This window comes from Vulpes vulpes, chromosome 2 (assembly GCF_048418805.1).
Source record: "Vulpes vulpes isolate BD-2025 chromosome 2, VulVul3, whole genome shotgun sequence".
Lineage (NCBI taxonomy): Eukaryota > Metazoa > Chordata > Mammalia > Carnivora > Canidae > Vulpes > Vulpes vulpes.
In genome coordinates this window covers 152,154,733-152,168,692 of record NC_132781.1, presented here as the reverse complement: position 1 = coordinate 152,168,692, position 13,960 = coordinate 152,154,733, and the positions used below count along the sequence as shown (strand labels likewise).

Genomic DNA, 13,960 nt, shown 5'->3' with positions numbered 1-13,960 from the left:
CGGGGCGGGGCTGCGGGCTCCGCGCCGGAGCGCGGCCACTCGCTCGGCGTCGGGGGAGCGGCGAGGACCATGGAGCCGGTGTCGCTGCACAGCTTCGTCTGCACCCTGGACCTCGCCTCCCTCCCGCGTGTGCTGCGGGTCTGCTCGGGGGTGTACTTCCAGGGTGAGTGAGCGCCGGGAGCCCGCGGCCGCGCCGCCGGCTGTCGCTGGGAGCGGCGGGGGACGGACCCGGGAGGCCAGCTCGGCCGCCGCCGGTGCCACCTGGGGCCGCGCCGCGTCTCTGCGCCTCGGCTCTTGCTTCCGTGGACGCGGGAGCGCAGACTGCCCCGCGGGGCGACGACGAGCAGTGAGCTCAGACCCGCGGCGGGCGAACCGGGCCAGGCGCAGGTGGAAGCGCGCTGCGCCCCGCGGCGGCCTGGCGGTGGGGAGGCTCGTGCCAGCCCCCCCCCCCCGCCCCCCGCCGACCTGCGCGCCTCCTCTCAGCCCTCCCAGCCCACCTGCGCCCTCAGCTCCGCTCCCCGATGCGTCAGCTCTGGAGTTGGGCCCTCCCTGCCCTCTGCTCCTGGCGCCCCTGCACGGCCTGCCCACCTGGTTCCCAGGGATGCGCGCACAGCAGGGGCTGAAGGGTCAAGAAGGGAGCGACTGACAGGCGGCAGAGGGAGCAGAAGCTGCTAAGAGGGTGACGGAGGAACTGTGGCGAGGCGACAGAGTGGGGATGCTGGAGGGAAAGGGAACTTGGGGACTGGGTGGAGGGGGCGAGGCTCTTTCCTTCGAAAGCGAACGAAGACAGGGATGCCCTGTGGCATCCGTTCCCTTGCTTGGCCACAGCAGCCTCCAGTGTTCCGAGATTCCAAGGGGGGGTGCAGTCCTACCAAGGGGGAGACTCAGCAGAGCCATCCAGGAGCCACCCACCACTGACTAGGGTTTGCAGGTCCACTTGGGAACGTGGAAGATGCGGGTTCAAATGCTGACCGCCCGCCCTCTGGGGGCTCCCTGCAGGCCTCTGCTGTTTGTTCTACTGCCCACATCCCCTGACCGCTGTGTGTCACAATGGCTGCTTCCTCATTTTGCCTGAACCCAGGCATGGGAAGTGGCGAGGTGGGGGTGGGTGCGCAGAGGGGTGAGTAATGGGGCAGGTGGGCGGGCCCCACCCTCCGAAGCCCTAGTGTGCTGAGGTGTCCCAGCTATACAGACACACACCCTGGGCTGGAGTCCCAGTTCTGGCCCCTTTGACCTGGTAATCTGGGGACCCCACCCAGCCTCAGCCGGGAGCAGCTCATTATTTAGGAAAGGGACCCGGTCATCCCTCGGAGGGCAGTCACAGTGCAGTGTGGCGCCCCAGCGGCTAGTCCCGCCAGCCCTGGGGACCACCCCCTGAAACTGGAGACAGAGCTACAGTTTATGAGCCTGGGTGCGTTTTCCTGGGATAAGGGGTAGGATTTTCAGCAGCTTCTCAGGGCTGTTGTGAAATGCAGTGGGTCAGGTGGCCTCAAGGCTGACCTGTGTGTGCGGCCGTGTCCCTCGTTAGCAGATAGAGCCTGTACCCCCTGTGGGAGAGATCTCTACTGAGCGCCTTCTATGCCCTGGACATTGCTTTAAACACTTGAAAATAGTTAAGTGGAGCTGCTGTGCTTGATGGTGGCACGCAGAACCCGCCTACGGGGCCCACTCTGTCAGTGGCCCTCCATTTTCTCCTGTGCTCCTTTATTTAAAAATTAAATTAAATTTTAAAGATTTTATTTATTTATTCATGAGACACAGAGAGAGAGAGGCAGAGACACAGGCAGAAGGAGAAGCAGGCTCCATGCAGGGAGCCCGACGTGGGACTCAATCCTGGGACTCCAGGATCACGCCCTGGGCTGAAGGCAGGCACTAAACCGCTGAGCCACCCGGGCTGCCCTGTGTTCCCTTTAAAGACAATTCATCTGAAGAAGAAAAGACAGTTTACACCCTATGGGGGTGTCAGGCTGTGCGTGACCTCCAGGCAGGCACCGACTGTCTCAGGGCCTGGGGGTGTAGCTGTACCTTGGGTCTTCCGGCCTAACTCACTCAGGACTTCAGCACATGCTTAGACGCGGCCTGTGCAGCTGCAGTGATGCTGACGACCAGCCCTGCCTATGAGCTCGGTCGGGGAGGCACGGGGATGTGGAGAAAGCCAGAGAAGTTATCGCAGAGGGGTAGCCAGCACTAAGAGCAGGCAAAGGCAGGGCCACGTGGTGGGGAGACAGGGAAGCCACTCCAGGCAGCAGGAGCACGTGCAAAGGTGAGGCAAAGCACAGCCTGTTGGGGAACAGGGCACGGGCCACCCGGCACTTGGTTCTTGCTGCACAAGGAAACTGGTCTATCTCTCTGCAGGCTCCATCTACGAGATCTCTGGGAACGAGTGCTGCCTCTCCACGGGGGACCTGATCAAGGTCACCCAGGTTCGCCTCCAGAAGGTGATCTGCGAGAACCCAGGAACCGGCCAGACCATGGAAATCACCCCTGACTTCCACGGTAAGGAAGGCAGCTATGTCTCCTCCCAAGTGGCCCCTTCCGGGCACACCGGTGGGCTCGCCCGCCCCAGCAGGCACTCCTACCCCTCTAGGTTGGCGCATGCCCTCTCACATCCATCGCTGCCCTTCTCTAAGGCCTGGGGTGTCCTCAGAGCGGTCCGACAGTGCCGTTAGCCTGGGGTGGCTGCACCCTCTCCATACCATCTCTCTGATCACACCTGCCTCTCAGCTGGGGCTCTTTCCTTTGTTCCAGGTCTTTGTCCATCTGCCTGTCTCTGTGTTTGCTCATACATTCGTTCACCAAACATTTGCTGACACTTGTGTGCCAGGCCCTGTTCTAGGGGCTTGGGGAGTGGGGCTCAGGATGAACCGGGTGCAGCCCTCCCCAGCCGGGGCCTTCCAGGATGGCAGTGAGAGGGCGACAACAGTCGACACATAGTTTAGAGAGGGTTCCTGGCAGGGGGGGTAGCCTGCCTCAGGCATCTGTGCAGGCTTCCTGGAGGAGGTGGCACCTGAGCTAGAAGAATTCCCAGAGGCAGTAACTCCAGGGAGGAGCATGTGCATATCTGGTGCTCCAGAAGGGACGTAGCTCAGTTACGGCAGGAGGTGAGTAGCATGGTGGCCCATGGGCCGGGACACTGAAGTCGACAGTCTGGATGGGAATCCTGGCTCTGGCAGCTACTAGTCTTATCTTGGCCAGTTCCTGGCACCCCTCTGTGCCTCAGTTTGCTCCTCTGTCATAATCAGACTTGATGTGAGCATTGAGTGAGTTGCCATGCATGAAGTGCTTAGCACAGGGCATGGCACAGAGCAGGTGTACTCTGAGCACTCATTCTACATATGATTTACCGTGATTGCTTGAATGGGACAGGCGAGGCCTTGGGTTCCAGGTGAGAGGCAAGTGGTGGCAGGCAGATTGCAAGTAGGGCTTTGTGGGGCATTGGCACATTTTGATCTTTGCGAGCACTGTGGAGCCAGTGACCGTTTTAAATATGGAAGTGGTGTGCTTTATTTTGTGTTTTTGAGGATTTTTTCTTTTTATTCTGAAATATGTTCAAGTTACAGAAGACTTGCTAGAACTACCGTACACCCTTTATCCAGATGTACCAATTGTTTCCCAGTTCACCAACACAAGGACATATATTACTATGTGTATGTCTATGTATTTTTTTCCTGAACCATTTGAGAATGAACTGCAGACATGATAACCCTTTACAACTAAATATTACTCCTTATATTTACTATTATTCCTCAGTACAAGGACATTTGTTCATAAAAGTATAGTTCAATGATCAAATTCAGGAAGTTGAGTATCGATATAATACTACTGCCTAACCTAGTTTATTCAAATGTCAACAACTGCCCTAATAATTGTCCTTTATAGCTGTTTTCCCCTTGATCCAGAAGACAATCTCAGGTCACATATTGATTTTTCTTTTTCAATAGGAATTTCCTTCTCCTTTTCATTTATTTTCCTAGGGTGTGTATGTGCAAGGTCGGGGGAGGGTGGGAGGAGGAGAGGGAGAGAGAATCTTGAGCAGGCTCCATGCCCAGTGCAGAGCCTGACATGGGGCTTGATCTCATGACCCGAAGATCATGACCTGAGGTGAAATCAAGTCGGACTCTTTTTTTTTTTAACCCAAGTCAGACTCTTAACCAAGTGAGCCACCCAGGTATCCACTTTTTTTTTTTTTTTAAAGTAGGCTCCACACCCAGTGTGAAGCCCAGTGCAGGGCTTGAACTCACAATCCTACGATGAAGACCTGAGCTGAAATCAAGAGTTGGACACTTAACTGAGCCATCCAGATGCCCCCAGATCACATCTGGATTTCTTTTTTTTTCTTTTTTTTTATAATAAATTTATTTTTTATTGGTGTTCGATTTGCCAACATACAGAATAACACCCAGTGCTCATCCTGTCAAGTGCCCCCTTCAGTGCCATCACCCATTCACCCCCACCCCCCGCCCTCCTCCCCTTCCACCACCCCTAGTTCGTTTCCCAGAGTTAGGAGTCTTTATGTTCTGCCTCCCTTTCTGATATTTCCCACACATTTCTTCTCCCTTCCCTTATATTCCCTTTCACTACTATTTATATTCCCCAAATGAATGAGAACATATAATGTTTGTCCTTCTCCGATTGACTCATTTCACTCAGCATAATACCCTCCAGTTCCATCCACGTTGAAGCAAATGGTGGGTATTTGTCGTTTCTAATGGCTGAGGAATATTCCATTGTATACATAAACCACATCTTCTTTATCCATTCATCTTTCGGTGGACACCGAGGCTCCTTCCACAGTTTGGCTATTGTGGACATTGCTGCTAGAAACATCGGGGTGCAGGTGTCCCGGCATTTTATTGCATCTATATCTTTGGGGTAAATCCCCAGCAGTGCAATTGCTGGGTCGTAGGGCAGGTCTATTTTTAACTCTTTGAGGAACCTCCACACAGTTTTCCAGAGTGGCTGCACCAGTTCACATTCCCACCAACAGTGCAAGAGCGTTCCCTTTTCTCCGCATCCTCTCCAACATTTGTGGTTTCCTGCCTTGTTAATTTTCCCCATTCTCACTGGTGTGAGGTGGTATCTCATTGTGGTTTTGATTTGTATTTTCCTGATGGCAAGTGATGCAGAGCATTTTCTCATGTGCATGTTGGCCATGTCTATGTCTTCCTCTGTGAGATTTCTCTTCATGTCTTTTGCCCATTTCATGATTGGATTGTTTGTTTCTTTGGTGTTGAGTTTAATAACGACAGCCTGAGGAAGAAAAACCTACGTTTAATTGGGGTTCCCGAGGGCGCCGAAAGGGCCAGAGGGCCAGAATATGTATTTGAACAAATCACAGCTGAAAACTTTCCTAATCTGGGAAGGGAAACAGGCATTCAGATCCAGGAAATAGAGAGATCCCCCCCTAAAATCAATAAAAACCCTTCAACACCTCGACATTTAATAGTTAAGCTTGCAAATTCCAAAGATAAAGAGAAGATCCTTAAAGCAGCAAGAGACAAGAAATCCCTGACTTTTATGGGGAGGAGTATTAGGGTAACAGCAGACCTCTCCACAGAGACCTGGCAGGCCAGAAAGGGCTGGCAGGATATATTCAGGGTCCTAAATGAGAAGAACATGCAACCAAGAATATTTTATCCAGCAAGGCTCTCATTCAAAATGGAAGGAGAGATAAAGAGCTTCCAAGACAGGCAGGAACTGAAAGAATATGTGACCTCCAAACCAGCTCTGCAAGAGATTTTTAAGGGGGACTCTTAAAATTCCCCTTTAAAAAGAAGTTCAGTGGAACAATCCACAAAAACAAGGACTGAATAGATATCATGATGACACTACACTCATATCTTTCGATAGTAACTCTGAACGTGAACGGGCTTAATGACCCCATCAAAAGGCGCAGGGTTTCAGACTGGATAAAAAAGCAGGACCCATCTATTTGCTGTCCACATCTGGATTTCTTAATCTCCTTCAGGATGGCATAATTCTGTAGCCTTTGTCTTGACATCAGCTTTTTGAAGAGTCTAGACTGGTACTTTTGGAGAATGTCCTTCAGTGTGGGTGTAGTGTGATGTGGCCTTGATTAGACTTGTGTGGGGCATTTTGGGGCAGGAAAACTCTGGAAGCAATGTTATGTCTGGATGTGGGGTGTTTAGGGCCAGTACAGTGGCAGGAGAAGAGCGGATGGGGACAGGGGAAAGAGGTGGGTGAAGAACAAGTCGGGCCACCAGAACTGGCAGACAGGATGAAGGGGGGTAGTCTGAGGTCATTTGGCTAGGAGCTCCTGGGTTTCTAGTTTGAGAAAGAAGGAAAATGGCGCTGCCCCAGGATGGGGTGATAGGTGTCGGATGTACGGGATTGGAGCAGTGGTGAGGAGTATGGAAGCAAAGTTGGAGGTAGGTGCGGTTCAGGATGTAGGCAAATGTCATTGTCAGTGTGTCTTTTGGGAAACACACTGCTGTTCTGTCCTTGGCAACCATCCCTCAGTGTTCTTGCCTGTCCGCGTGAGGAGGAACTTGTCCCTCAGCCCTGCAGCCTGGATGTCTAGATGCTTGGGGCCTGTCTCCAAGGAATTCTGACTGGGTTCTCTGTGGCAGACGGGACCTGGTATACGTGGCTCTGAACCCTGCAAAGGCCTGTCCTGCCTTGACACCCTCTGCTGTGCCCCACAGGCTACTTCAGCCCCCTCACTGGCCGTCAGAGCTATGGGACCCTGGAGGAGCTGCTCTCTGCTGCAACCCAGTGCTCCAAGACGCTGCCCATTTGCTTCATGTCGACCCACAGAATCACCACAGAGGCCATAGTGGTGCCTGAGGACCAGCCCCTTAAACTTGAGGCTGTGGAGACACACCATGGGACCTACCGTGCCCGCTGTGTACTAGACACTGAAACACATCCGTTCATTCTGCACCTGCCTCTGTCTCAGAAGGGGCCCTTCTGGGAGTGGAAGCCCGGTGCCCCTCGGCCCCTGCTCAAGGCCCTGCAGGACCCAGCACTGAGCAACCTCCTCTTCACCTGCCCCACCCTCCCCTGGCGTACCCTGATCTTGAGGCCCCAGTATGAGGTCCAAGCCATCATGCACAGTGAGTTGCCTGGGCAGGTTGGTGGGGTGAGAGGGGGGCCCTGGGAAGCAGCACAGATGGAAGGTACCAGGTGGCTTATTCAGTACATTACAATATAACAGAATAAAGACTCCCAAATAGTGGGAAGTTCGGTATAAAAGGAGACAGGAAAATGAGGGGACTTAACTGTGAGGTCCTACATAGCAATTTTATAAAATCAGGCAAAAGTTGGGATTGTGAACTTGCTAGCAACTAGGACAAAACAACAGTTACAAAGTAAAACCCTCCTGTCTGGGTGATGAGGGCACCAGGTGAATCCTTAGCTGTTTCACGGGCTATTTCTTAGGACAGGCTGGAAGCAGCATGCAGAGCAGGGCTGGTGAAACAGGCAGACCTGGCCAGGTCTGGCCACTTGGAGGCCCAGTCGGAGCAGAGGCAGAGGAACAGGTGCCCTGGGGCCTCTTCCCTGGAGGGTAGAGTTTGAGGTTCAGCTCCCTGGCAGTTACCTGGGGAGCAGCTGGTCATGGCTGCTGGTGGGCTATGGTGGGAATTCCTTATCCTGATTTTTAAGAATCTTTGAAAACTACTTTATTATGGAAAAATTCAAACAAACACAAGCACAGACTAGTATAACAAACCTCTGGACCCCATCACCTGACGTCATAATTATTAACTCATGACCTATCTATCCCGTTTCATCTCTTCCCCACCTGCCAGATTATTTCAAAACAAACCCCAGGTATCCTATCATTTCTCATACAAAGAATTCAGTGTCTCTCTTTTAAAAATATATATTTTTTTGGGGTCCCTGGGTGGCGCAGCGGTTTAGCGCCGGCCGTTGGCCCAGGGCGCGATCCTGGAGACCCGGGATCGAATCCCACGTCGGGCTCCCGGTGCATGGAGCCTGCTTCTCCCTCTGCCTGTGTCTCTGCCTCTCTCTCTCTCTCTCTGTGTGTGTGACTATCATAAATAAAAAAAAAAAAAAAAAAGAAAAAAAATTTAAAAAAAAAATAAATAAAAAATAAAAAAAAATAAAAATATATATTTTTTTAACGACACACAATACCATCATCACACCAAAAAGAATTAACAGTAACTCCTAATACTACTACTTGGTGTTTGAATTTCCTTTATTGTCTCATAAATTGTTTTCTTTTTTAAGATTTTATTTATTTATTCATGAAAGACAGAGAGAGAGAGAGGCAGAGACACAGGCAGAGGGAGAAGCAGGCTCCATGCAGGGAGCCTGACGTGGAACTTGATCCCGGGTCTCCAGGATCACACCCTGGGCCAAAGACAGGCGCTAAACCACTGAGCCACCCAGGGATCCCTCACATAAATTGTTTTACCGTTTATTCACAGCAGGATCCAGATAAGATCCACACATTGCTGTTGATTGTTAGGCTTAAATCTGTTAATCTATAGATTCACCTTTCTTATTTTTCTTATAATTAATCTGTTGAAAGGCCTAGGCCATTCGTCCTGTGGGCTCTCTCCCATTTTGGATTTTCTTGCCGGCATCCTTGTGCTGGTGCCAGCATGCCTCTGTCCCCTGTATTTCCTGTTGTGTTGGGCCCAAGGCCACCCCAGGTTTGATGACCCGCTGGGAGGCCTCATGGGACTTCACATATGGTTGTACTCACAGCCATGATTTATTATAGCAAAAGGAAGGAGAGTCCTCTTCTGGTGGAATCACACAGGACTTGGCGAATCCCTCTAAGCACTGAACTATGACAACACATGTAGGTGTTGTCTATCAAGGAAGCTCACGGACTCAGTGCCCAAGGTTTTTCTCAGGGGCTGGTCACATACTACCCTCTGCTTAGCACATACCAAAATTCCGGACTTCCAGACAGAAAGCAGGTGTTCAGCATCACCGATTGTTTTGTATAGTCTAAGGACAGGAAACCGCCCCCACCAGTTAGAAGACGGTGGGAACACGTGCTACACCATGTTCTCAGATGCCAGCCAGGGACCAAATTTGCAGGCAAGCTTTCCTCAGGCCAACTCTTTTCTGTCCATCTGTAAACAGGCACTTAGAGTTTTGACCAGACACACGAGGCAGTTCTCACTGCTGCATGAGGTGTGGGGCAGGGAGTCCCCACCTGGCTCTATGTCTGTCACCAACCTAACTTGCAGCGCCAACCTTGCCATGTGATGTAGTCAAATACAATGGATGGGCCAGCATTTGTAATGTGAGTGTCTGTTGCTGATCCTTACCTGATCCATGATATCCTTAGGAACCGAGATAGTGATTTTAATCCTATTGTCCCTCATTCGTCTATTAGGAAACTACTATAAAAAGCCCCTATGCCCCTTTGGTTAGTTTGTACAAGAAATATGGGACATTGGGCAGCCCGGGTGGCTCAGCAGTTTAGCGCCGGCTTCGGCCTGGGGCATGATCCTGGGGACCCGGTATCGAGTCCCAAGTCAGGCTTCCTGTGTGGAGCCTGCTTCTCCTTCTGCCTGCGTCTCTCTCTCATTAATAAATAAATAAAATTAAAAAAAAAAAAAAGAAATATGGGACATTGTGTTTATGTATGTCGAGGTTCCAGGATACCATTCTACCTCCACTGTGGCAGACCTGGCCAGGTCCTGTTTCATGAGCAGTGCTCTGCACACTGCCTCTAGCCTGCATGGAGGGACACCCTAAGAAATGACCTATACTTTACTAGTTTAACAACTTATTTATTTATTGAGAGAGAATGTGCATAGGGGAGAGGCAGAAGGAGAGGGAGAGGATCTCACTCCATGCTGAGTGCAGAGGCCTGCTCGGGGCTTGATTTCACATCCCTGAGATCATGAGCTGAAACCATGAGTTGGACATTTAATCGACTGAGCCACCCAGACACCTGTTTACTAGCTTTTAAAATGGATTGACTCCCTAGCATTCTTCAAGGATGATTATTTAGGTTTTTAAAAAAATCATCATTATGAACTCACAGATGAAATATTTTCAGTGTTCCAATCCACTGTTATTATTACTGATGCTCACACATCTCAGCTTTGACCTATGGGAGCCTTTTCAGTTTGGCTCCTGAATCCTTGTGACACACCTGCATGGTCTCGAATAGATTTTTCTTACTTTCTGGTGTAAGATGTTCCAGACCATTGCACATTTCCTCTCAAGGAAGTTTTCTCTTTCCCAGGGAGCCCTGGAATCCTGTGGGAAATAGTAGTAAGAGACCACAGTCTGGGGAACAAAGGCTTTTGATGGTGGGTTGGGCTTGGGGGCTGCCCTGGATAATGAGGCAGTTCAGGTAATCCATTAAGTGCTTTGAAGAAAAATGCCAGAACAGTATAATGAACTCCCCATGCCCATCTCCCAGCTTCAACCAGCTATTAGCTCACCTGGCACTGAGCAAAAATCCCAACACTGTTACCTGAGGCAAGTCACATTGAGCCTCAGTGTCCTCATCTATAAAACGAGAAGGATATTCCTTGCTCCATCTTCTGTGTGATATGGCTCAAACACAGCGGAGCCACCTCTTGAATTTATAAAACAGGTACTAATCGATGCCCAGAAAGGAAACAAGTTGCCAAGGTCATCAATCAGTGTTTTTCTTTTTCTTTTCTTTTTTTTATTTTTTTAAAATTTTTATTTATTTATGATAGTCACAGAGAGATAGAGAGAGGCAGAGACACAGGCAGAGGGAGAAGCAGGCTCCATGTACCGGGAGCCCGACGTGGGATTCGATCCCGGGTCTCCAGGATCGCGCCTTGGGCCAAAGGCAGGTGCCAAACCGCTGTGCCACCCAGGGATCCCCTGTTTTTCTTTTTCTTAAAGATTCATGCATCTATTTTATTTATTTATTTATTTATTTATTTATTTATTTATTTATTATTTATTTATTTATTTATTTATTCATGAGAGACACAGAGAGAGGCAGAGACACAGGCAGAGAGAGAAGCAGGCTCCATGCAGGAGCCTGATACGGGACTCGATCCCGTGACTCTAGGATCACGCCCTGGACCAAAGGCAGGTGCTAAACCGCTGAGCCACCCAGGGATCCCCCATGCATCTATTTTAGAGAGAGAGCGAGCAAGCGCACAAGCAGGAGGGGCAAAGGGGGAAGCAGAGAGAATCCCAAGCAGCCTCTGCTCTGAGTGCAGAGCCCATATACAGGGTTTGATTGCAAGACCCTGAGGATCATGACCTGAGCCAAAACCAAGAGTCGGATGCTAAACTGAATGTGCCACTCAGGAGCCCCAACCAGTGTTTTCCTTAATTTCTTTTTTTGCGGGAGAGCATGCATGAATGGGGAGGTGGGGCAGAGAGAAAGAGAGAGAATCTTTTTTTTTTTATTCATGAGAGACACAGAGAGAGAGGGAGACAGAGGCAGAGACGCAGGCAGAGGGAGAAGCAGGCTCCATGCAGGGAGCCCAACGTGGGACTCGATCCTGGGTCTCCAGGATCACACCCTGGGCTGCAGGAGGCGCTAAACCGCTGCACCACCGGGGCTGCCAAAAGAGAATCTGAAGCAGGCTCTATAGTCACAGTGGAACCAGACTCAGGGCTCGATCTCATGACACTGAGATCATAACCAGAACGAAATCAAGAGTCGGACATTTAACCAACTGAGCCACCCAGGTGCCCCTCTTGATGTGGTTTTATACTTAAAATGCAGAAAACATCTGGAAAGGTAGCTTACAAAATTACGTTCAAAATTTAAAAATGTAAACAGTGGTTGAACTAATTGGATATCTGATGCTATTAATGAATTAATCATCATTATCTAGATGTGGTAACGGCATTGTGGTTTTTAACTACTCCTTTTAGAGATACAGTGAAAGATCAAGATGGCATGGTGTGATTTTTCTAATTAAAAATAATCAGTGGTGGAGGACAGACAGGGAAAGAAGATGGGCTGTGCATTAAATGTTGAAGCTGGTGACAGGGGGTTCACTATACTATTCTACTTTTATAAATCTTTAACAATTTTTTTAAAGATTTTATTTATTTATTCATGAGAGAGAGAGGCAGAGACACAGGCAGAGGGAGAAGCAGGCTCCATGCAGGAAGCCCAATGCGGACTCGATCCCAGGACTCTAGGATCACGCCGTGGGCCCTAAGACAGGTGCTAAACCACTGAGCCACTCAGGGATCCCCAAATCTTTAACAATTTCTAGAACAGCTTTTGAAAAGAGGTTAAAGAACAGAATGCTTAAGGAATCTGATACCACAGGAAAATGCTGCCAGAACAGAATAGGAACAGGTCAGGCAGCCCAGACATCATTGCCAGGGGTGGAGGGCACCCCCGGGCGGGTGTGAGGAGTGCCTCTCAGCTGATCTCTCTCCACAGTGCGCAGGACCATTGTCAAGATCCCCTCCAGCCTGGAGGTCGACGTGGAAGATGTCACCAGTTCCTCTCAACACATTCATTTCATCCAACCACTGCTGCTGAGTGAGGCCCTGGCCCGGGGAGGCCCCTTTCCTCTGTGCATGGAGATCCTGGAAATTCCGGAGGGGCCCTCCATCTTCCTCAGCCCATGGGCAGGCTCCTTGCAGAAAGGCCAGAAGCTCTGTATCCATGGCCTGGCCTCACCACCTTGGCGGGTCCTGGTTTCAACCAAGGGCCGGAAGATACCCAGACACTTCATGGTCTCTGGGGCTTATCAGGGCAAGCTGCGGCGGCGACCCAGAGAGTTCCCCACAGCCTATGATCTCCTGGGTGCTCTCCAGCCAGGCCAGCCACTCCGGGTAGTGGCCACAAAGGACTGTGAGGGCGAAGGGGTGGAGAGCCCTGGGTTCACTTCCCTGGCTGTGGGCGACAGGCTGGAGGTGTTGAGATCTGGCCAGGCCCACGGGGCTGAAGGCAGGGACATAGATGTCTTGGTGTGTCAGCGGCTGAGTGACAAGGCGGAGGAGGAAGAGGAAGAAGAGAATGAAGATGTAGAAGAAGACGACCAGATTCTGCTGCCCCTTTACTTCTCTGGTAGTTTTGTGGAAGAGATGAATGATAGTCGGCGCTATAGTCTGGAAGATCTGACTGCCCATTTTTCATTGCCCTGTGAAGTCAAGGTGGTGGCCAAGGATAGCAGCCATCCTGCTGACCCTCTGCCCTCCTTCCCAGGCCTGCGGCTGGAGGAGAAAATCATGGAACCTTTCTTGGTGGTCAGCCTCAACTCCAACCCTGAGATGTGCTTCGAGATCCCTCCCCGGTGGCTGGACCTGACTGTCGTGGAGGCCGAGGGGCAGCCAGGCCAGCCGGCTGGGCCTCTCCCTGTAGCCACGGTGGAGGAGCTGACAGATGCCTTCTACTACAGCCTTCGGAGGTTACCGGCCTTCAAGAACCAACCCCCCCCACCCAGGCCCCCCAAGAGTCAGGGTCTCAGTGGGCAGAAGAAACAAAGCAACAAGGAGAAAAGCGGCCAGGTACCAACCTACCAAAATGGGCAGGGAGGGGAAGCTGTCGGGGTCACTGCAGGTCCTGCCAGTTTTGTCCAGCATCCCATTTCTCTTTCGGTTGTGAAGAACTTACAGTTTATACACTTACACACTTTGTACCTATTATTCTTATAATCTGATGTTGGTATGATCATTCATATTTTAAGGGTGAGAAAACGAGGACTCCGAGACCCCCGAGACTTGCCCAAGTCAGTTACGAAGCGGAAGTCCTGAACCATAGCATAAGCACTCTGCCTCCAGGCTTACCTTGCTTTCCCTGCCCATCGTCCCCTCATGTAGGCCTCATCATCTGTCACCTGAACCGTGTCAGCAGCCTTTCCCACCCCTCCTCATGGCTGTCAGAACGGCCTCTCTCCCTTCCCTGGTTACTGATGGGCCTCAGCCCCATCTTCTGAACCGTCAGTGGCTCCCTGTGGTAAGGGGGTAATGCCAACCCCTCAGCATGGCATCCAGGGAGGGTCTTTTATAAACTGACTTCAATGTCACCCTCCCAGAC

General features: G+C 50.9%; 1 protein-coding gene across 4 annotated transcripts in view; it reads left to right on the top strand.

Annotated features, from left to right (window-relative positions):
* The window catches only part of THEMIS2 (thymocyte selection associated family member 2), a 24,527-nt gene continuing 10,567 nt past the window's right edge, over positions 1 to 13,960 (top strand). For 2 of the 4 annotated variants that reach the window (XM_072750589.1, XM_072750591.1), the window contains exons 1-3: positions 7 to 163; positions 2,356 to 2,496; positions 12,359 to 13,431. In XM_072750589.1, the coding sequence (XP_072606690.1) occupies positions 70 to 163; positions 2,356 to 2,496; positions 12,359 to 13,431 (1,308 nt within the window). In that variant the 5' untranslated portion in view covers positions 7 to 69. Of the gene's footprint in view, positions 164 to 2,355; positions 2,497 to 6,665; positions 7,077 to 12,358; positions 13,432 to 13,960 lie in introns of all 4 variants that reach the window. The other 2 variants (XM_026014392.2, XR_012000091.1) reach the window with 2 other exon arrangements.